Source organism: Eubalaena glacialis, chromosome 14 (assembly GCF_028564815.1).
Source record: "Eubalaena glacialis isolate mEubGla1 chromosome 14, mEubGla1.1.hap2.+ XY, whole genome shotgun sequence".
In the NCBI taxonomy this organism is placed as follows: domain Eukaryota; kingdom Metazoa; phylum Chordata; class Mammalia; order Artiodactyla; family Balaenidae; genus Eubalaena; species Eubalaena glacialis.
Window position 1 is genome coordinate 46,855,397 of NC_083729.1, and position 23,847 is coordinate 46,879,243.

Consider the following 23,847-nt stretch of genomic DNA (forward strand, 5'->3'; position numbering starts at 1 on the left):
CTTTAGGCAGCCTGTCTGCTGATGGGTGGGGCTGTGTTTCCCCCACACCCCCACCACTGGTTGTTTGGCCTGAGGCATCCCAGCACTGGAGCCTGCAAACTGTTTGGTAAGGCCAGATCTCGGTGCCAAAATAGCAACATCTGGGAGAGCTCACGCCAATAAATATTCCCTGGGGCCTCTGCCACCAGTGTCCTTGCCCCCACAGTGAGCCACAGCCAACCCCTGCCTCCCCAGGAGAGCCTCCAAGACCTGCAGGTAGGTCTGGCCCAGTATCCTATGGAGTCACTGCTTTGCCCTGGGGCCCAGTGCATATGAAACCTTGTGTTCACCCTCCAAGAGTGGAGTCTCTGTTTCCCCCAGTCGTGTGGAGCTCCTGCACTCAAGTCCCACTGGCCTTCAAAGCCAAATGCTCTGGGGGCTCCTCCTCCCAATGCCAGACCCCCAGGCTGGAGAGCCTGACATGGGGCTCAGATCTCTCACTCCTGTGGGAGAACCTCTGTGACATAATTATTTTCCAGCTTTTGGCCTCCCACCCAGTGGGTATGGCACTTGATTATATCATGAATGTGCCCCTGCTACTGTCTTGTTGTGGCTTCTTTTTTGTCTTTGGGTGTGGAATATCTTTTTTGGTAGGTTCGAGTCTTTTTTGTAGGTGGTTGTTCAGCAGTTAGTTGTGATTTTGGTGTGTTCATGAGAGGAGGTAAGCTCAAGTTCTTCTACTCTACCATCTTGTCTCCTGCTCATACCTTGCATTTTGGATATTACTGTTTCTGCTGTTCCGTGATCCCATTATATCTTATCTTACAAAGTGGTTGAATTGGACTGGATCAATACATGAATTTCCTGTTGTTTTGCTGATGAACTGTACACTTTCCAGTTAGGAGTAGATTGTAAAAAGTACAATGCTATCTAGTGAGAACTCTGTAATTTTAAGAGCCTAGAATGTTTTAATGAAATACTGCTTTTAGAACACTGTTCTCCCAGACTCCATAATTTGTATCACACAGTTTTACTCTTTATTGTTGAGGTCAGTATAAATTAATATTGGTTGCTTATGGGCAAATGATTGTTTTCAAGATTATTTTAGTGGCTAAAATACTTAGCCCCTAGCACTAATTTGTATAATCAGTGCTTTGTAGTCTGCAAAATGATCGTACATACATTATCTTAATTGACCTCACAACAGAACTGAGATGGTGTCATTCATTCATTTTCGAGATGCTGAGGTTAAGGTTAGAGATGCTAAGACTTGCCTGAACTCGCATAGATAAAATGGGTACTTGGACCTTATTCATACTTGGTCCTTAGACCAAGTGTCCTTTCTTCAGCGCTGTTTCTGTGGTCAATAATTGTTCCTTTCTACCTAACCAAAGGTCCTCCTTCTTTGTCTGATGATTGGAGCAATAGCTTCCTACTTGATGAGAAGTTAGCAGCCTCTTTCTCTAGTCTAGTCTCTGCCCCTACAATTGGTCCTTCTTTCTATTAGAGCTTCACAGAATGTGGTCCATGGACCACCTGCATCAGAATCTCCTGGGCTGTGTTTTAAAATGCATGTGCCTGGACCTAATTTCCAATCCACTAAATCAGAATCTCTGACATGGGCTGGGGGAATATGCACTTTAAACAATTGCCATTCTGTTTGTTTTCATTGTAAAGCTATCTCAAAAGTGTGTTATTAGCATTGTGGAGAGCCACCAAAAATTTGATCAAAAAACTATCCTAAATCATCACAGTTTATTTACCTTGGATGGACAAGGTTAAAAATGTGATACCAGTTTGTTCTCAATGATTGTGGTTAATTATTACTTATTCATTCAGGACTAAGGTAAGTAGATACAAGGTGCTAAAATGTGTATTAGCAATTCCTGACTCATCTCCATAGCCAAATACTCCATTTGGGTAGGTAACATTGTCCTCTGAATGTTAGGGTAGAGTCTTGGCAATTGGACAGTATCTGAAAGAAGGCAAAAACACATGAATGATCAACAAAGCAACTTTTTATCTTTTTTAAACAGATTTTTGATATTTCCTGGGATCCATATCAGCCAAACAGAGTGGTTAGCTGTGGAGTGAAACATATAAAGGTAAAGTAGTTATTATAAAGAAATTTTGGTACCTTGTATGAAAATAATTCCAGATGTTTATATATATAATTTGGTGTTGAGAAAATGCTTGACTTTACATTTTTTCCTCTTAAATTTGGAGGCTTCTTACCTGCATCTCTGATCCCAGAGCACACTAACATCAGGTGATGGGCCTCCCTTTTAGAAATGCAGTATAAAAACAATCAAGCCAAGTGCTCAGCAGGCAGCTGAAAAGGAAACTTTATGTTAATTAAATATTATATAGAAGACAGAAAACTCATAATACTTTTAGGATTGCATGTTTTAAAACAGTTCTGATTTTAATTTTATGAATTAAGTTTTTTCATTATGAATGTTTATACATATTGCATGTCAAAACTTTTTGACATGTTGATGTGTTCTTTTAGAAGAAAGATGCCATGTTGTGTTGGACCTAGAAGGAGAGGGATACATAGTACAAACCTACCTGGGCCACTGGCTTTTAAATGCCTGTCTTCCTGTAGACTACACAGCCTGGAATACTACTAGTGGAGCAGGACCTGCCTCTGTCTATTTGCTCCTCTCTATCTTGTTACACAGGTAGCAAAATTAACACCATAGACATCCTTTCCTCTGACATAGCAAAAATTTCTCCTGGACCCTGGGATACGGCCCAAGATCTTCTGTCTATAGGTTTGTAGATAATGTAAGTTAAAGTCCATAAAGAAAAGAGTGTAAGGGTTACTTGCTTGAACAGAGCATGTGTGGATCTCTGCTGCTACAAAAATGGTGCATTTCTATGTGAACAGAGTAAATGTCTGTGTTACTCCTCCAACCAACTCCTCCTGTTTCCCAGTTCTTTTGTTCTTCTTTTAGTCTAGTTTTTCATGATCCTTCCCATTATTCCTACTTAATGGTTAGAAAGGGACACATGATAAAATGCTCAGAAATAAACATAACAAGAAATATGCAAGACCTAATTTTAAAACTATTATAAAACTTTATAGAGGAATGTAAAAGAAGACTTGGGCAAATGGAGAGAGACAACTTTGATTCCGGACATGAAGTGTAAAACTTATAAATGCATTATTTATCTCCAAGTTAATTTATATTTAATACAAGTTCAATTAAAATCTTTATAACCTTTATTGTTATCTGACATTTCCCTTTAAGTTATTCTAAGTTAATCTATGAGAATGAAAGAGTGAGAATAACCAAGAACTTTGGCACAAAAAAGAATAATGAAAAGGAAAATGCACTACAATTTACTAAAGCATATTATGAAGTTTCAAAAATTAAAATGGTACAAGACTGGGGTAAGGATAAATAAACACCAACAAAGGAGAAACTAAGCTGAGAAATAGACCTTAATATGTATGACAATTTAGAATATAATAATAGTACATCTGACAAGTGGGCACTAGAAAAATTTGTTATTCTAGTTGTATGTCATTACTTCATAGCATATACTAAAATTATTTATGAATTAAAGAGTTAAATGTTAAAAAAAACTATAAAATAGAGGAATATATATGTAAATATTTAATTTCTCTCAAGTTGGAGAAAGGTGTTTCTAAATGTAAAAGCAAATAAAGAAACCATAAAGGTGTTTGACACAAATAACCAATAAACAATCTACAGTAAGGAATAGAAGGGAGTTTTATTTCAGCCAAGCTGAGGACTAGCCCTGGAGTGCAGTCTCCACCAAGGAAGAAAGCACTCTGGAGAAACATGGTTTTCAACATAGTTTTATATTTTGTCTGAACAAAGAACATACATACATCAAACATGACAGGGTACATTCCTTCAAGCTTTCAATAGAGATGTGTAGTTTCAGATTAGCACCTACACAGAGAGTCAGCATGACCTTGACCTCTGGGAAGGGAACTTTGTCTTCGAAGGAGTACTAACATGGGCATCATGGAAGGGGAGGCATTTACTCCTGTGTTCAAAGAGGACATTCTTTACTTCTGGATAATGCATTCTTTTCTTTAATGGTTAAAGCAAATGTACAATGTATGTTTGACAGGCCATAAGTCAGGCTGTTCTAGTTCACATAAAATTCAGGCCAAATCACGTATAAGCCAGAATGGCTTCCCCACACCCTAAAAGGTGAAAATTTCTTCCATCAAAGGATAATACTATAGATTCAACTATATAAATATTAAAATATTCTGTTTTCCTTCCCACTACCCCCAAGAAACAAAAGAGGCAGACCACAAACTAGCAAAGTATAGGCAACAAGCATAGAATGTTGGCTTGTTCTTGAAATATAAAGAATTCTAGCAAATCTATAGAATGGACAAAGAACGTCCACAATATTTTTATTTTTGTCAATTGTCTGCTAATAGACACATGAAAATGCTAACTCTCATTAATAATTAACGAATAGACATTTTAAAATAACAATGTTTTTAATATATCAAAATGATGATTAAAATGTATCCAGTATTGGGAAAGTTTTGGGGAATGAACACTCTCAAACCTTGCTGGTGGAAGGATAAATGAGTATAGTCTTTCAGTCCAGAAATTTGGCAATACCTGTCAATTACCTTAGAAATGTTGATACCCTTTGAAACAATAATTTCATCCCAATTTTAGTATATGTGCTGCCAAAGTAAGCATGGCCAGTAATCTCATATCTTGTAATTTATCCCAAGGAAATTCTTAGGAGTATGAACCAGGCACTGGTTCATTGCTGAATAACTTATCAATAACAAATAAAACCAAACAAAAGACGACCTGAAACCCCCTAACTGCCCTCAGGTGGTTAAATAAAATATGGTATATCCATATGAAGAAACACTGTGCATCATAAGTCATGTTTTAGAGGATTATTTAATGTTATTGGACATATTTAAGATCTATTTACAGTCTACTTCTGGGTGGGATAAATTTGTGGCTTTGATTTTTTTACTTTAAAAGTATATTTTTGTGTAGGAAATAAATTGGAAGGCTATCCCAAAACATTAAACAGTTATCTTGGGTAGTGAGTTGATGGTTTTTAAATTTTCCCTTTATTTTAAAATTATTTTACAATAACATGCATTTCTTCCAAAATAAGAAAAAAGTAATGGAAAAACAGGGGACAAAAAGATAAGTCTATAGGTTCTACTCTTTAAAGGTGTCACATGTCCTTAGGGCTTCATAAACATTTTATAATCCTGTGCAGAGAGCTGATTTTAACCTGAGACTATGTTTGCTGAAATGAAGGCACTTTTTGCTTCAACAGTAGTTGGAGGATCCTTCCTCATAATTTATGCCGTCCAACTGAAAGACTAGAAAACTCATTAAATTTGATAAGCATTAGTTGAGTTTGTACCATGTGATAGAATAAAAACTGACCCGATTTTCAATTTGCTTAAAATTGAGCAATTAAAACATTGAAATAGAACATTCTGTAAGAGAGGCAAAACCAAAATTCTCTAGGGATAACGGAGAGATCCCAACTGGTTATAGGAATGTTAAGTGTTTCAGGAAGGGATGCTATTTGAGCTGAGCCTTAATGGATAGGTGAGTTTGGTAGGGTGGGCTTGGAAGGCAGCAGAACCCAGGGGAGGGGTTGCCCTTCAGTCAGGAGTTAATAGGCAGGGACTGGTCACCCATCGAATCATAGGTCTGGGGAGCAGAAGGGTCCTTGCCCCATTAACGTGTTCACAGATTATCAACTTTTTCATCACCAAAGAACATCTTAATTTTCTTTCCAAGGGAACAAATATTTTGAAAAATTTTGGCCATGAAATACATGGTAGCCATTACATCTTAATTCCCTTAACAGTTTTTAATTAATCAAGGATATATATCTGCTAACATGAGGTTCTGATCATAACATATGGAAGAGGCACTGAGTTGTTCTTTCAGCCACAAGCAAAGAAATACATGAGCTCAAGATGAGCCGGATTCCATTAGTCCATGGTGGCTCTCTGGAAGTCTGGGACCCTGACCAGGGAGCCTTCAGCCAACTTGCATATTCCACAGTGAGGAAGCCAAGACCTAGGAGGTTGTTTGACTTTGAATCCTGGTTCTGTCTCCCTCTGCTTGATTCTGGGAAAGCTATTTTATCTCCGAGACTGAATTTCTTTCTTTCCCAAAAAAACAAAAACAAAAAAGACAGGATAAAAAGGGGGGTAGGGATAACTACCTCCTGAATTTAAGAGTTACATTAAACAGTGTATGGAACCAGTAGGGGCACAATAATATTAATTTCTTTTCTCATTTCCTAGGACTACAAAAATAGTGGCACAGATAAGATTTCCAGCTCCCTTTGACAAGCTCTTTTCTCTTAGCAATTATTTCTTTAATGATCTATCTTGGCTTAACTCCCCACCCCCCAACCAGATTATCAAAGATAATAGATTAACTGCTTTAATTGATAGATTCGTCCAGTTTCCCTGTTTGTTTCCATCTTTGGTTAACTCTTTTAATCAGTTGATTCTAAAAGCAGAGACAGATAAAACCCTGGAACTTAATTTGAAAACACTAAGAGCTGTTTGTCTTGTTAAATTTGTTAATTGTGTTTCGGCAGACTTAGGCATTTTTTCTAAGCAAAAACAAGCATTTTTACCTCAAATGGAAGAATCTGCAAATGCAGATTCTTTATTAATTCTGTCATTCTTTATTCTTTATTAATTTTGTTTAGAAGGAAATCCACAACAAATTTCAGCAGGCTTTAACAAATTATTTTCACTATCTGTATTTTCTACATCCAATTCCAGGACCCCCACCTTTTCTTCCCAAAGCTGCCTAACATCAAGCGAATCATTCCAGTCACAAGGTGATTGCAGAATCTCTGATGCACTCCAAGAAAATATTTTTATGTGAAATTTTTGTAGCTAGGGTAAAATCCTTTCTCATTTTGCAATCCCCAGTGTTTGGCAAACAGGCAAATTATGATTATCTGAAATGAATGCTTGAAAAACAGTAGCAGTTGAGCATTTTCTGCTTGGTTGGTTTTACAGGAAATGAGTCTACCAGGTTTGTTGGCTGTTACTATTGCTCTTTCTCCATTCTCTAGTCACAGACAGAAGGGACCTCAGGGATTACTTAGGGCCAGACGAGCTCCCAAGTACCTGCCAGTTCTAACAGAATTTGCCTTACAATCTGTGAATGGAGATTGGAGAAGATAAACAATGTCTTTTCATTTGATGTGGAGTTAATGGTGTGTTGCTACCCTAATCTGTCACTGTTTTCCAAACATGAAGTGCTTCTCAAGAAGAGATGATGTCTCAGATTTGCCATTTTCTGCAGAAAATCTCATGCCTATCCTGTCATTACAGCTATATATGCCTTTTTAGAGAATCATCTGATTATCTGGAATGTTTCATGTTGACATTATGCCATCTGACTGGGTGATTTCATCAGAAAAATCTTTGTGTAGAGATAAGTCTCTCTTCTTTGTGGTTGTCCATCTAGAAATATTTCAATAACTCAGGCCAAAGTACACATCCCAAGTTAAAGGGATAATAATTACCAAATAGTTACGCTTCCTTTAATTTTCATGCATGGGGAGATATAGAAGGATAAATGTCTGCCTTAAGCATCACCATGGAACAGCAAGTTCTTTGACATGTAGGTACAACCAGTAGGTACAACCAGTAGTTGTTTATGTCTCATAGTTTGTTCAGGTTCAAAGTTAATACTTAAATATTTTCCCAAAGCATATACCTAACTATCTTTCCCCAGATTGTTCTTATTCTTTTGATGTATACTTTAGTGCCTTTTTATAAAAACAGTAATAGCCAAAGAAATAAATCACCAGAGTTGATACTTAATGAGAGAAGAATCTTGTATAGTCTCAAATGATGGCACATCTTTCTCTCATTCTCCCCAAGGGCCACCACCTCCACAGCTGCCTGAGTCCTGGTCCTCCTGTGGGGTGCACCCATCTAGAACTGCTTCCTCGAATACCCAGCTACTCTGAGAGGACCGTCATTTTTCCTCTCCTGCAGACACAGAGTATTAGGGTTGTCACTAATTTTTCCTCACACATTTCCTGTCACTTGGATTCACCTAACCCTGCTCTCCTAAACCACAATGCAGTTTCTTCCTCACCACTAATCCAAATCCTATTCTTGCTCATTCCAGTTAATTCAACATGGTTCTCTATCTTCGAATTTCCTTACCACTTGTATGCAGTCTGAATATGCTGCCTTAAAATGATCTTTTTTGTTTTATATGTATCTTCATTGGATTTAAAGTTCTCAAGGCAAATATTTCAATACTTTCTCATGTATAACCCCTGTGAACCTTTGGCAAGTCACTTATGCCTTTTTTCTCTCCCTTCCAAATGGGTGTAATAATAATATCTGCCTTAGCCTATTCGTAAGGGTATTATGAAGATCAAATAACTAAACATATGTAAAGAGCCTTTATAAATTGTGAGAGGCTACGTACATGGCAGTGAAATTATACCAGTTCACATACTGAAAAAAAATATGTCAGAGTGAAATACTTAATTTCTACATAACCATGGGAGTCTCCCTGCTGCTGTCTATAAAGCAGCTCAACCTTTATGCTTATGGTCTCCCACATGATAAATTATGCAACTAAAACTGAAAAGCCTAGTCAATTATTTGGCTATATGAAATATAACTTATATTTAGAAACATTTCTGAGTAATGTTTCTACAGTGAAGATTTATATAATTTTTAGTTAGAAATTATTTCTAAATGCATATATATATATATATATGCAACAGAAATACCTAGAAGATATATCAACACGTTAACAGGAGGTTGTGAATAATTCCAATTTTCCTCTTTTCACTTTTCTCTGTTTCTAAACTTCTCTACAGTGAACCTATACTAGTGCTATAACTTGACAAGAAATTAAACAAAAAAATGAACATTAAACATTTAGCAAAGTTTTGGAATTTTGGAACTTTGAAAGTTTAAAAAATATTGTTATAAGTTTTTTTTTTTTACTGCTAGTAGTTGGCTAAACTGTTTTGCAGTTCTCTGCTGTTATAACAAAACAAGTTAAATTATGTGTATCTAGTGCACCTATAGCAAATTATGTAAAATGTATTGAAACATTAGCAAATAAATACCAATAATGAGATGCATCAGAGTAGTCTTTTTTCTTGGATCCATTTATTTTATCACTTATTTTCTAGTTTTGGACCCTATGTGGAAATGCCCTGACTGCAAAAAGAGGGATATTTGGCAAAACAGGCGATCTTCAGACCATCCTTTGCCTTGCATGTGCCAAAGAAGACATCACCTACTCTGGTGCTTTAAATGGCGACATCTATGTCTGGAAAGGGCTCAATTTAGTCCGCACCATTCAAGGAGCACATAGTGTAAGTATTCCCGTATAGAAATTTGGGACTGACTTATTAAATAAGTTAAAGTCACAAATCTCTGTATTTTTTCCTGGTTGCTTTAGGATCAGCCAGTTCTGCTGAACACTCACTAAACATTCATGAAGGATTTCCCTAATTACTTTTGTTCACCTGGAAGAAATTAATATTTCAAAAGCTTAATAACTTAATTAGCCTTCGTCTCAATTATCGATTGACTGATTAGTGTTGTAATTCATCAGCAGCAGCTTGACAGAAACTAGAAGTATTTCATCGTCAGTTTCATCTTCTAGACCAGGATTTCTCAACTGTAATGTGCCTATGAATCTCCTGGAGATCTTGTTAAAATGCAGGCTGTCAATATCACTGATGAACATAGATGCAAAAATCCTCAACAAAATACTAGCAAACAGAATCCAATAGCACATTAAAAGGATCATACATCGTGAACAAGTGGGGTTTATCCCAGGAATGCAAGGGTTCTTCAATATACACAAATCCATCAATGTGATAAATCATATTAACAAATTGAAGGAGAAAAACCATATGATCATCTCAATAGATGCAGAAAAAGCTTTCAACAAAATTCAACACCCATTTATGATAAAAACTCTCCACTCTCCAGACAGTGGGCATAGAGGGAGCTTACCTCAACATAATAAAGGCCATATATGACAAACGCACAGCCAACATCGTTCTCAATGGTGAAAAACTGAAACCATTTCCACTAAGATCAGGAAAAAGACAAGGTTGCCCACTCTCACCACTATTATAAAACATAGTTTTGGAAGATTTAGCCAATGCAGTCAGAGAAGAAAAAGAAAGAAAAGGAACCCAAATCAGAAAAGAAGAAGTAAAACTGTCACTATTTGCAGATGACATGATACTATACATAGGGAATCCTAAAGATGCTACCAGAAAACTACTAGAGCTAATCAATGAACTTGGTAAAATAGCAGGATACAAAATTAATGCACAGAAATCTCTTGCATTCCTATACACTAATGATGAAAAATCTGAAAGACAAATTGAAACACTCCCATTTACCACTGCAACAAAAAGAATAAAATACCTAGGAATAAACCTACCTAAGGAGACAAAAGACCTGTATGCAGAAAACTATAAGACACTGATGAAAGAAATTAAAGATGATACAAACAGATGGAGAGATATACCATGTTCTTGGATTGGAAGAATCAGTATTGTGAAAATGACTATACTACCCAAAGCAATCTGCAGATTCAATGCAATCCCTATCATACTACCAATGGCATTTTTCACAGAACTAGAACAAAAAACTTGACAATTTGTATGGAAACAAAAAAGACCCCTAAGAGCCAAAGCAATCTTGAGAAAGAAAAATGGAGCTGGAGGAATCAGGATCCTGACATCAGACTATACTACAAAGCTACAGTAATCAAGACAGTATGATACTGGCACAAAAACAGAAATATAGATCAATGGAACAGAATAGAAAGGCCAGAGATAAATCCACACACATATGGTCACCTTATCTTTGATAAAGGAGGCAAGAATATACAAAGGAGAAAAGACAGCCTCTTCAATAAGTGGTCCTGGGAAAACTGGACAGCTACTTGTAAAAGAATGAAATTAGAACACTCCCCAACACCATACACAAAATAAACTCAAAATGGATCAAAGACCTAAATGTAAGGCCAGACACTATCAAACTCTTAGAGGAAAACATAGGCAGAACACTCTATGACATAAATCACAGCAAGATCCTTTTTGACCCACCTTCTAGAAAAATGGAAATAAAAACCAAAATAAACAAATGGGACCTAATGAAACTTAAAAGCTTTTGCACAGCAAAGGAAACCGTAAACAAGACAAAAAGACAACCCTTAGAATAGGCGACAATATTTGCAAATGAAGCAGCTGACAAAGGATTAATCTCCAGAATATACAAGCAGCTTATGCAGCTCAATATCAAAAAAACAACCCAATCCAAAAATGGGCAGAAGACCTAAATCGACATTTCTCCAGAGAAGATGTACAGATTGCCAACAAACACATGAAAGGATGCTCAACATCACTAATCATTAGAGAAATGCAAATTAAAAGTACAATGAGGTATCACCTCACACCAGTCAGAATGGCCATCATCAAAAAATCTACAAACAATAAATCCTGGAGAGAGTGTGCAGAAAAGGAAACCCTCTTGCACTGTTGGTGGGAATGTAAATTGATACAGCCACTATGGAGAACAGTATGGAGGTTCCTTAAAAAACTGAAAATAGAACTACCATATGACCCAGCAATCCCACTACTGAGCATATACCCTGAGAAAACCATAATTCAAAAAGAGTCACGTACCACAATGTTCATTGCAGCCTATTTACAATAGCCAGGACATGGAAGCAACCTAAGTGTCCATCGACAGATGAATGGATGAAGAAGATGTGGCACATATATACAATGGAATATTACTCAGCCATTAAAAGAAACGAAATTGAGTTATTTGTAGTGATGTGGATGGACCTAGAGTCTGTCATACAGACCGAAGTAAGTCAGAAAGAGAAAAACAAATACCGTATGCTAACACATATATATGGAATTTAAAAAAAAGTGGTTCTGAAGAACCTAGGGGCAGGACAGGCATAAAGGCGCAGACATAGAGAGCGGACTTAAGGACATGGGGAGGGGGAAGGGTAAGCTGGGATGAAGTGAGAGAGTGGCATGGACATATATACGCTACCAAATGTAAAACAGATAGCTAGTGGGAAGCAGCCACATAGCACAGGGAGATCAGCTCCGTGCTTTGTGACCACCTAGAGGGGTGGGATAGGGAGGGTGGGAGGGAGACACAAGAGGGAGGGGATATGGGGATATAAGTATACGTATAGCTGATTCACTTTGTTGTACAGCAGAAACTAATAGAACAGTATAAAGCAATTATACTCCAATAAATATGTTAAAAAAAAATGTGGGCTGTGACTCAGTGGGTCTGGGATGACGTTACTGCTCCTGGCCTGTGGCCCATATGTTGAATAGCAAGGGTGGAGACAACTATTATTTTTATAGTGGTTAATAATGTAGATTTTCCTCATCCTGAGTGAGAGAGCGTCACCTCCATGTCCACATCACAAGTTCTTAAAATGCAAAGAAAAACCACTGATAAATTCTTTTGATGGTCTGCTCTGTAAGAACAAGGACAAACTTGACTCTGACCACTCTGCTCAATTCTGACATATATTAAAATAGTTATATTGCTGTGTCTATAGATGATAAAGTAGAAATGCCCAGAAGAATGGGGAGATGATGTGAAAGGTAAAGCCTGTTGTAATAAATGGAAATTTGGTAAAATGTTATCAGAAACTCAACAGACCTTTGCTTCTTGCCCTATTACTGTGAACATGAAGAAAAGTTTCAGCAACTCTTAGCAAAAGAGCTATGAGATTTTAGATCTCTCACTGTCTTGTATGTTGAAGACCAATTTTCTTGGCTTCGCTAATTATGAAACAGCTCTTGAAACAAAAGGTCAGTATTGGTCCTCATTCATAAAAACAGCTGCGTTAGTAACCTAATTTCTCTTTACACTGGATATTATGTCAACATTATACTCTTGTAACACATTTTCCCGTGGAAAAGCATCTTTAAGTTGTGAAACCACATGAGATGTGAAAAGCATCTTCAAATAATGCTTAACAAGCTAACACAAGTGTAATTTATGCTTCCATTTAGGCTCAGATGGTGCTTGCTTGAGCTCATTGGGATGCATTTCTGTCACCATTGTACCTATAGGAGTGTTTGTGTTCCTAGCCCGCATATCTTTACTTGTTTTGGGAAGGAATTTATATGAAACACTTCCACCATTGTCTTTATAATGATTAGCTGTCACAGAAAGAAATTTATGATTTTTATATTTGCTTTAGCCAAGGAATTCCTGAATTTTTTTTACAGCCTGTCATTAGTTTAATCATGGCAAAGGAGCACTTGCACTAGTTTGCTTTAGTGGTATTATGAATTTTTAATCTAGCTAAAATGGCTGTTACAAATGGCTACTTGTTCTATTGCCAGGATTTCAATACAGAACAAGAGATTTGTTTTTTGTTTTGTTTTTGCTTTGTTTTGTATTTTTATCATAAAGATCCAACTATAATGACTGTTTAGAACGATTGCAGCATTGAGTATTATCTGCCTTAATCAACAGGCTGGAATCTTCAGCATGTATGCTTGCGAAGAAGGCTTTGCCACTGGTGGACGAGATGGGTGTATACGATTATGGGATACTGATTTCAAACCAATAACCAAAATTGATCTCAGGGAGACAGAACAAGGATATAAAGGTAACACATGTATTAATACTTACCCATAGATCTTAATGTGTTAAATACAGTGTGAAAGTCTGTTTCTATATTTGTTTCTCTTACCCCATCTTATACCATGAAGGATTTAAGGTAGTTTACATAAATGTAATGAATACAAGATTAAAAGTATGTTGAATGTAAGTGGATACCCCTTTTTCCTAATTTGCACAAAGGTACCTATATGTACAAGCAGTGGTCCTGCTGCAAAGATAAACAACATAATAATGAAACTACTGAGTGGTAACCTGAGAGATGGGACTTTCAGTTATAAAACTGGGAAGTTCTGGGTAAGTTAGTGACCCTAAATGTAACTGCATGCAGCCTCTGAAAATAAATAAATAATAGGAAAAACAAGAGAAATTATTTTTTAAAAAATAGCTTTAGTGGAGTAGCTACCATAGTAGTAGGAGTTAAGAGCCCGGGCTCAGAGTCAGGGAGCCTGGGTTCAAATCCAAGTTTTACCTGTGATAGATTGGAGACCTTGGTCAAATTTCTTAACATCTCCGGGCCTCAGTTTCCTCATCTGTAAAATGGGGATAATACCAGCACCAACCTCATAGAGTTCTATGAGGATTAAATACACTTGCAAAGTGCTTAGAGTAAGTCATGGTGCATGGTCAGCAGTCAGTAAATGTTGGCTACTGTTACAATATGTTAAGTATGTGTACCAGAGAATACAAAGCAGTTTATATACATCTTTTTAAATTCTCATGATAGGCTTATTATCTCATTTTTCATATAAAGAATTTGGCACTGAGAGAGATTAAAATGGAAAATGTAAATAGGAAAGATAAGATGAAGTAAGTCACAAGTGATGTTAGTCCACTGAGCACATGTGGGGAGTTCTGTTCACGTGAGAATTTAGTGTCCACTTCGTTGCATGGACAGTCAAGGCCCTCGAGTTCTCTGCCAGAGAACATGGGCCAATGTAACTTTGTCCAGAAAAATACTTATGGCGGATATAAGCAAGTAAGCGCCCATAAAAGCAGTATTAAAAATGCTAGTAAAGCAGCCAAAAATGTTTGACCTTGAACCGTGAAACTTCTTGGTGTATCCCTCAAGGTAAACTGGAAGCAAAACATATACTTAGATAACTCATGAGTTAACTTACTAGATGGGATTATTGACCATAAACTGGCTAGATGTTGGGGAGCATCAACCAGAAATAATGATTCCTTTTTGGCAGTCACTTTATCCAGCTCATCCCAAAATTGTATCACATAATTAAGGTATAAATTTTAAAGTGTGAGGATCAGGGCGGAAGCCATATTTACCCTGCTATACTTTTCTACCTGATACCCAGTCCCTGACTTCAGGCTCTCAAAGGAGAGTTCAGGAGCCGGTTCAGAACAAGCATCTATATAGCCAAGGATTTGTATTGATTGTACAAAGCCAACCCCATGGTCAATTCCTATCCCCAGAGTCAAGGGAAGATGGTCAGGGACATGTTCTGTTTTCTATCAGTCTCAACTGATTCCCACACACACTTGCTTGCCAAGATCAAAGAGGATATAGGTGGTGCACAGTGGACAGAAGGACCTTAAGCAAGCCTGCACCTCATAGGTGTGGCCTGTAGCACCTAGGCTTACAGATATCAAGGGAGGGATTAGCATGTATTTTTAGATGGATGGCCAGTGGGACAATAGCCTATATTTCAGGAGGAGTAGTGGACTATGCTTTTAAAGGACTGGATAGACCATGCTGCTGTTCAGGAGCCGTGAGAATGGGTGCCATTTTCTTGCCACCTTCTTCATTTTTGCAGTCTCAGCGCACTACCAATACCCTTCTTTACTTCGTGTTTTACTTTAAATGGATGTTAATGCATCTCTTTCTCTCTTCTTTTTTTTAACTTCTCCTCATAAGCAATAATATCTGTGAAATTATGGCTTTAATATACTGTTTATTTATATATATATTTTTTACTTGTTAAGGTAAGTTCTAGCTATTGGATTAAACAATTTTGTCCATGTAGCATCTTCACCATCAGTGGCACCTTTGCCTGTCACACTTTTGGCAACACTGTAACAGAAGTCTACTATGTATTATCATACTTCCAAAGAATTGCCGGCATTTTTTCCAGCCCTTAGTGGAAAACAGGATAAATGTCTAGAGTCAAACGAATGAAAGGCTCGTGGTTGAAGTGTTGGTAACAACCCCAAATCTGGCTCACTCTTCACCCTCAACTCAGCTAGTTCTCGAGCCTGTGTGGACAGGGCCTTGCAGGGGGAACCTGCCACGATCCTGAACCACCCTCAGGAACTTTCTCTTGCCCTCAGCCAGGCCTTGGCGCCATCATCACACTGAAGCAGGGCCGAGGGGCTGTTGAGTTGAGAAGCCGAGTCTCAGAACAGGCCCTCCATGATGTTCTCTGAGACCAGCTGCCAGGGCCACCCTGTCACAGGGGTGTACTCTAGGGCACCTGAAGGTGAGAGTGAGGCCAGAGTGAGCTAGGAGACCCAGCACAAGTATAAGGATTAAAATATGTAGGATTGCAGGTGAGGATTAAAAGTAGTTGAAATGTATACAGTTTTCTGTTCCAGCTTCCTCTTCAACCAGCCAATACCATACATGCCCTTGCTCTTCTGAACATTTGCAGACAGTGTGGGTAAAAGGGGAGTGAAGGAGAGACTGGGGAGAGGCTGAAACAGGAGGAAGAAGGCAGAGTGGACAGGACTTTGGGTGTACTTTGTCCTACCCCGTCCTGCCCGGCACACCCCCCGCCCCCCTGCCGTCATTCCCCCCAAAAGAAGTCTTGACTTTCCCTCCACCTTCAGGTTCTGCCTCAAAATGGAAACAAAGTGCCATTTGAAAGGAGCAGATTCAAGCAAAGCACTGTTAGAACTAGTTACCAACCAGGGTTCTTGGCCTCCTTAATCAATAGAAATTGATAAGAGGCCAGTCAAGAAATTCAGGCAAGGCTTTATTGGGGCTCCTGCTGCAGCACGAGGGAGCGAAAACAAGTAACACGTTCCCTTGCTCCCTCCCTGAGCGGGGGTAAACTGCTTCCTTATATGCGGTGAGGGTAGGGGTGGGTCCAGGGGTTGGGCCGGAGGGGTGGCTTAGGCGGTCTGCCCACCCCCTTGGTGGTGCTGTGTGCAGGGGGGCATGTGCAATACACTGCTTTTCCTCTGAGCTCGTTGGAAGTGGCAGTTGGGTTTTTGGTCTTTTTGTATCTTGTTGTTCATAATTTAGCCCAACTGTGCACGCACACAGTTATTTTTAGTTCCTTATAGTTTCTTTGTATTTTGTTGCTGGAGGAGACGTTTGTCCAGGTGCAAGCGCTGCAGCAAAGTGTCCCAGGTTTCAGGTCCAAGCCTGTCTTACTACTTTGCTCTCAATTTGGACCTGAAGCTACATGTATGGACGGTTTTATTCTAGTAAAAATTTCTTGATATGAATGAGCCTTCTTCGATGTTTTTGCTGTTTGTATAGCAATGACTCTTGAATTCATTTCTGTGGAAATATAGTGACTTCTCATATTACTCAAACAACTATTTAAATAAATTTAGCAAGAGAATTAATTATGGCCATGTCCCAATTCCCATGACATAGTACCGATATTCTGTAGTCCTTAAATTTATAAACTTACTAGTAAAAATTCAGAAACTGCTACTTACGTTTGGTAATCTGAGTCTGTTTGTAACGATCACACTTACTATGTCACCTGTAAAAATTTCTACTGCCCTTCCTATAGACTTCCAGAAGATCTACAAAATGAATCTGGCAATTTCCAAGTAGTTTTATGTAAATATTCATAAGATTTACCTATATTTGCATCTTCTGATAACTATTAATTGCTAAAAAACAAGAAAGAGAACAGTTTTTAGATGAACTAAGATTAACACTAAGCTCAGAAAAAAAAAAAACCCAAAATGGTATTACAGCTTTATCATAAAGTGATGGTATTAATCAGTTCTCCTAGATCTTTATAGTCAAACTTGAGCTTATTAAGACTTTGACTTCTACTGAAAACAATTAACCCTTCTTTAAATTGAGGGTGAACCAGCTTGGAGATAGGTCATTGTCATATCAACAAGAATCTGTACAGCCAGAGTTGATTCTCAGGGCTCCTTGTCCTCTCCCCAAGTCTTAGTCAAAGAAAATGGACTTCATAAGCCCAGAGGACCATTCCTCAATCAAAGGAATAGTAGTGTTTTATTTATACCAGTGACATACAACTTCTGCGAGTGGTGAGTCTGCAAACAAGTTTTTACTAACACTACATGCTGATATAAACCAGCAATCTAATTCATCCAGGATCCCTTATCTACAATTCTGAAGTCAAAAAACTCAGAATGCCAAAATGTATATATATTTTTTATAAGAGCAACCAACTTTTTTATTGTGGTAAGATGTACACAATACACAATAAAATTCACCAATTTAACCATTTTTTAAGTAAACATATGAGTGCATTAATTAAGTACAGTCACATTATGCAGCCATCATGACCATCCATCTCCAGAACATTTTTCATCTTTCCAAGCTGAAACATCATACCCATTAAACAACAACTCCCCATTCCCTTCTTGTCCTGGCCCTGGCAGCCCCCATTCTACTTTCTGTCTCTGTGAATTTGCCTGTTCTAATTTGCCTATTCTTATTCTCATATAAGTGGAATTATGCAGTATTTGCTCTTTTGTGACTGGCTTATTTCTCTTAGCATAATGTCTTCAAGGTTCATCCATGTTGTAGCATGTGTCAGAATTTCCTTTGTTCTTAAGGCTGAATAATATTTCATTGTATACCACATTTTGTTTATCCATTCATCTGTTAATGGATACTTGGGTTGCTTCCACCTTTTGGCTATTGTGAATAATGCTGCAATGAACATGGGTACGCAAATGTCTCTTTGAGACTCTGCTTTCAATTCCTTGGGATATATATCCAGAAGTGGAATTATTGGATCATATGGTATTTCTATTTTTAATATTTTTGAGGAACTCCCATACTGTTTTCCATAAAAGCTGCACCATTTTTATATTCCTACCAGCAGTGCACAAGGATTTCAGTTGCTCCACATCCTCACCGACACTTTCTTTCTGGTTTTTTGAAAATAGCTATTCTGATATATGTGAAGTGGTATTTCCTTGTGGTTTTCATTTGCATTTCCCTAATGATTTTTGATGTTAAGCATCTTTCATAAGCTTGTTGGCCATTTGTATATCATCTTTGGAGAAATTTCTGTTCAAGTCCTTTGCCCAATTTTTTTTTTTCACACACACTGTATTTTATTTTTACAAGAGATAAATAAACTGACACCAAGCATTGTAAATGGATGACCACAACAAAAGCAACAGTGATTGCAATTACCAAACACGAAACACACTCATACTATGTTATAATATTGACATTCAGTCCAGTAACCCTCCACTGTAACAGCTCCTTTACTTTGCAGTGAAAAAACTTTTTTTTTTAATTTCTCAGATATACATTTTAAAGTAATAACTAGAATTATGACTTATAACATTATACCAGAACATATAAGATTTTTAGAAATTTCATGTAATGTCTGAAACATTTATATTAACATACTTCCATACAAATAACCCAAAGAAAATTTGGTATTAGTTGGTTTTTTTGTTTGTTTGTTTATACTGCAGGTTCTTATTAGTCATCAATTTTATACACATCAGAGTATGCATGTCAGTCCCAATCGCCCAATTCAGCACACCACCATCCCCACCCCACCGCGGTTTTCCCCCCTTGGTATCCATACGTTTGTTCTCTACATCTGTGTCTCAACTTCTGCCCTGCAAACCGGTTCATCTGTACCATTTTTCTAGGTTCCACATACATGCGTTAATATACGATATTTGTTTTTCTCTTTCTGACTTACTTCACTCTGTATGACAGACTCTAGATCCATCCACGTCTCAACAAATAACTCAATTTCGTTCCTTTTTATGGCTGAGGAATATTCCATTGTATATACATACCACTTCTTCTTTATCCATTCGTCTATCGATGGGCATTTAGGTTGCTTCCATGACCTGGCTATTGTAAATAGTGCTGCAATGAACATTGGGGTGCATGTGTCTTTTTGAATTATGGTTTTCTCTGGGTATATGCCTAGTAGTGGGATTGCTGGATCATATGGTAATTCAATTTTTAGTTTTTTAAGGAACCTCCATACTGTTCTCCATAGTGGCTGTATCAATTTACATTCCCACCAACAGTGCAAGAGGGTTCCCTTTTCTGCACACCCTCTCCAGCATTTGTTGTTTGTAGATTTTCTGATGATGCCCATTCTAAACGGTGTGAGGTGATACCTCATTGTAGTTTTGATTTGCATTTCTCTAATAATTAGTGATGTTGAGCAGCTTTTCATGTGCTTCTTGGCCATCTGTATGTCTTCTTTGGAGAAATGTCTATTTAGGTCTTCGGCCCATTTTTGGATTCGGTTGTTTGTTTCTTTAATATTGAGGTGCATGAGCTGTTTAGATATTTTGGAGATTAATCCTTTGTCCGTTGATTCGTTTGCAAATATTTTCTCCCATTCTGAGGGTTGTCTTTTGGTCTTGTCTTTGGTTTCCTTTGCTGGGCAAAAGCTTTTAAGTTTCATTAGGTCCCATTTGTTTATTTTTGTTTTTATTTCCATTACTCTAGGAGGTGGATCAGAAAAGATCTTGCTGTGATTTATGTCAAAGAGTGTTCTTCCTATGTTTTCCTCTAAGAGTTTTCTGGTGTCCGGTCTTACATTTAGGTCTCTAATCCATTTTGAGTTTATTTTTGCATATGGTGTTAGGGAGTGTTCTCATTTCATTCTTTTACATGTAGCTGTCCAGTTTTCCCAGCACCACTTATTGAAGAGGCTGTCTTTTCTCCATTGTATATCTTTGCCTCCTTTGTCATAGATTAGTTGACCATAGGTGTGTGGGTTTATCTCTGGGCTTTCTATCTTGTTCCCTTGATCTATATTTCTGTTTTTTGTGCCAGTACCATATTGTCTTGATTACTGTAGCTTTGTAGTATAGTCTGAAGTCAGGGAGTCTGATTCCTCCAGCTCCGTTTTTTTCCCTCAAGACTGCTTTGGCTATTTGGGGTCTTTTGTGTCTCCATACAAATTTTAAGATGATTTGTTCTAGTTCCATAAAAAATGCCATTGGTAATTTGATAAGGATTGCATTGAATCTGTAGATTGCTTTGGGTAGTACAGTCATTTTCACAATATTGATTCTTCCAATCCAAGAACATGGTATATCTCTCCATCTGTTGGTATCATCTTTAATTTCTTTCAACAGTGTCTTACAGTTTTCTGCATACAGGTCTTTTGTCTCCCTAGGTAGGTTTATTCCTAGGTATTTTATTCTTGTTCTTGCAATGGTAAATGGGAGTGTTTCCATAATTTCTCTTTCAGATTTTTCATCATTAGTGTATAGGAATGGAAGAGATTTCTGTGCATTAATATTGTGTCCTGCAACTTTACCAAATTCATTGATTAGCTCTAGTAGTTTTCTGGTGGCATTTTTAGGATTCTCTATGTATAGTATCATGTCATCTACAAACAATGACAGTTTTACTTCTTCTTTTCCAATTTGTATTCCTTTTATTTCTTTTTCTTTTCTGATTGCCATGGCTAGGACTTCTAAAACTATGTTGAATAATAGTGGTGAGAGTGGACATCCTTGTCTCGTTCCTGATGTTAGAGGAAATGCTTTCAGTTTTTCACCATTGAGAATGATGTTTGCTGTGGGTTTGTCATAGATGGCCTTTATTATGTTGAGGTAGGTTCCCTCTATGCCCACTTTCGGGACAGTTTTTATCATAAATGGATGTTGAATTTTGTCAAAAGCTTTTTCTGCATCTATTGAGATGATCATATGGTTTTTATTCTTCAATTTGTTTATATGGTGTATCACATTGATTGATTTGCATATATTGAAGAATCCTTGCCTCCCTGGGATAAATCCCACTTGATCATGCTGTATGATCCTTTTAATGTGTTGTTGGTTTCTGTTTGCTAGTATTTTGTTGAGGATTTTTGCATCTATATTCATCAGTGATATTGGTCTGTAATTTTCTTTTTTTATAGTATCTTTGTCTGGTTTTGGTATCAGGGTGATGGTGGCCTCATAGAATGAGTTTGGAAGTGTTCCTTCTTCTGCAATTTCTTGGAAGAGTTTGAGAAGGATGGGTGTTAGCTCTTCTCTAAATGTTTTATAGAATTCACCTGTGAAGCCATCTGGTCCTGGACTTCTGTTTGTTGGAAGATTTTTTTTTTTTAACATGTTTATTGGAGTATAATTGCTTTACAATGGTGTGTTAGTTTCTGCTTTATAACAAAGTGAATCAGTTATACATATACATATGTTCCCATATCTCTTCCCTCTTACATCTCCCTGCCTCCCACCTTCCCTATCCCACCCCTCTAAGTGGTCACAAAGCACAGAGCTGATCTCCCTGTGCTATGTGGTTGCTTCCCACTAGCTATCTATTTTACGTTTGGTAGTGTATATATGTCCATGCCACTCTCTCACTTTGTCACATCTTACCCTTCCCCCTCCCCATATCGTCAAGTCCATTCTCTAGTAGGTCTGTGTCTTTATTCCCGTCTTGCCACTAGGTTCTTCATGACCTTTTTTTTTTTACCCCTTAGATTCCATATATATGTGTTAGCCTACTGTATTTGTTTCTCTCTTCCTGACTTACTTCACTCTGTATGACAGACTCTCACTCCATACACCTCACTACAAATAACTCTATTTCGTTTCTTTTTATGGCTGAGTAATATTCCATTGTATATATGTGCCACATCTTCTTTATCCATTCATCCGATGATGGACATTTAGGTTGCTTCCATGTCCTGGCTATTGTAAATAGAGCTGCAATGAACATTTTGGTACATGACTCTTTTTGAATTATGGTTTTCTCAGGGTATATGCCCAGTAGTGGGATTGCTGGGTCGTATGGTAGTTCTATTTTTAGTTTTCTAAGGAACCTCCATACTGTTCTCCATAGTGGCTGTATCAATTTAATTCCCACCAACAGTGCAAGAGTGTTCGCTTTTCTCCACACCCTCTCCAGCATTTATTATTTCTAGTTTTTCTGATGATGGCCATTCTGACCGGTGTGAGTTGATATCTCATTGTAGTTTTGATTTGCATTTCTCTAATGATTAATGATGTTGAGCATTCTTTCATGTGTTTGTTGGCAATCTGTATATCTTCTTTGGAGAAATGTCAATTTAGGTCTTCTGCCCATTTTTGGATTGGGTTGTTTGTTTTTTTTTTGTTATTGAGCTGCATGAGCTGCTTGTAAATCTTGGAGATTAATCCTTTGTCAGTTGCTTCATTTGCAAATCTTTTCTCCCATTCTGAGGGTTGTCTTTTGTTCTTGTTTATGGTTTCCTTTGCTGTGCAAAAGCTTTTAAGTTTCATTAGGTCCCATTTGTTTGTATTTATTTCCATTTCTCTAGGAGGTGGGTCAAAAAGGATCTTGTTGTGATTTATGTCATAGAGTGTTCTGCCTATGTTTTCCTCTAAGAGTTGTATAGTGTCTGGCCTTACATTTAGGTCTTTAATCCATTTTGAGTTTATTTTTGTGTATGGTGTCAGGGAGTGTTCTAATTTCATACTTTTACATGTACCTGTCCAGTTTTCCCAGCACCACTTATTGAAGAGGCTGTCTTTTCTCCACTGTATATGCTTGCCTCTTTTATCAAAGATAAGGTGACCATATGTGCATGGGTTTATCTCTGGGCTTTCTATCCGGTTCCATTGATCTATGTTTCTGTTTTTGTGCCAGTACCATATTGTCTGGATTACTGTAGCTTTGTAGTATAGTCTGAAGTCAGGGAGCCTGATTCCTCCAGCTCTGTTTTTCTTTCTCAAGATTGCTTTGGCTTTTCAGGGTCTTTTGTGTTTCCATACAAATTGTGAAATTTTTTGTTCTAGTTCTGTGAAAAATGCCAGTGGTAGTTCGACAGGGATTTCATTGAATCTGTAGATTGCTTTGGGTACTGGAGTCATTTTCACAGTGTTGATTCCTCCAATCCAAGAACATGGTATATCTCTCCATCTATTTGTATCATCTTTAATTTCTTTCATCAGTGTCTTATAATTTTCTGCATACATGTCTTTTGTCTCCTTAGGTAGGTTTATTCCTAGATATTTTATTCTTTTTGTTGCAATGGTAAATGGGAGTGTTTTCT

General features: G+C 37.5%; 1 protein-coding gene across 1 annotated transcript in view; it reads left to right on the forward strand.

The window, feature by feature from the left end:
• Positions 1-23,847, forward strand: part of EML6 (EMAP like 6) — a 318,760-nt gene that overhangs the window by 148,067 nt on the left and 146,846 nt on the right. Inside the window, exons 4-6 of the mRNA XM_061210885.1 lie at positions 2,016-2,084; positions 9,178-9,363; positions 13,538-13,673. Coding sequence (XP_061066868.1) covers positions 2,016-2,084; positions 9,178-9,363; positions 13,538-13,673 — 391 coding nt within the window. The remainder of the gene's footprint in view (positions 1-2,015; positions 2,085-9,177; positions 9,364-13,537; positions 13,674-23,847) is intronic.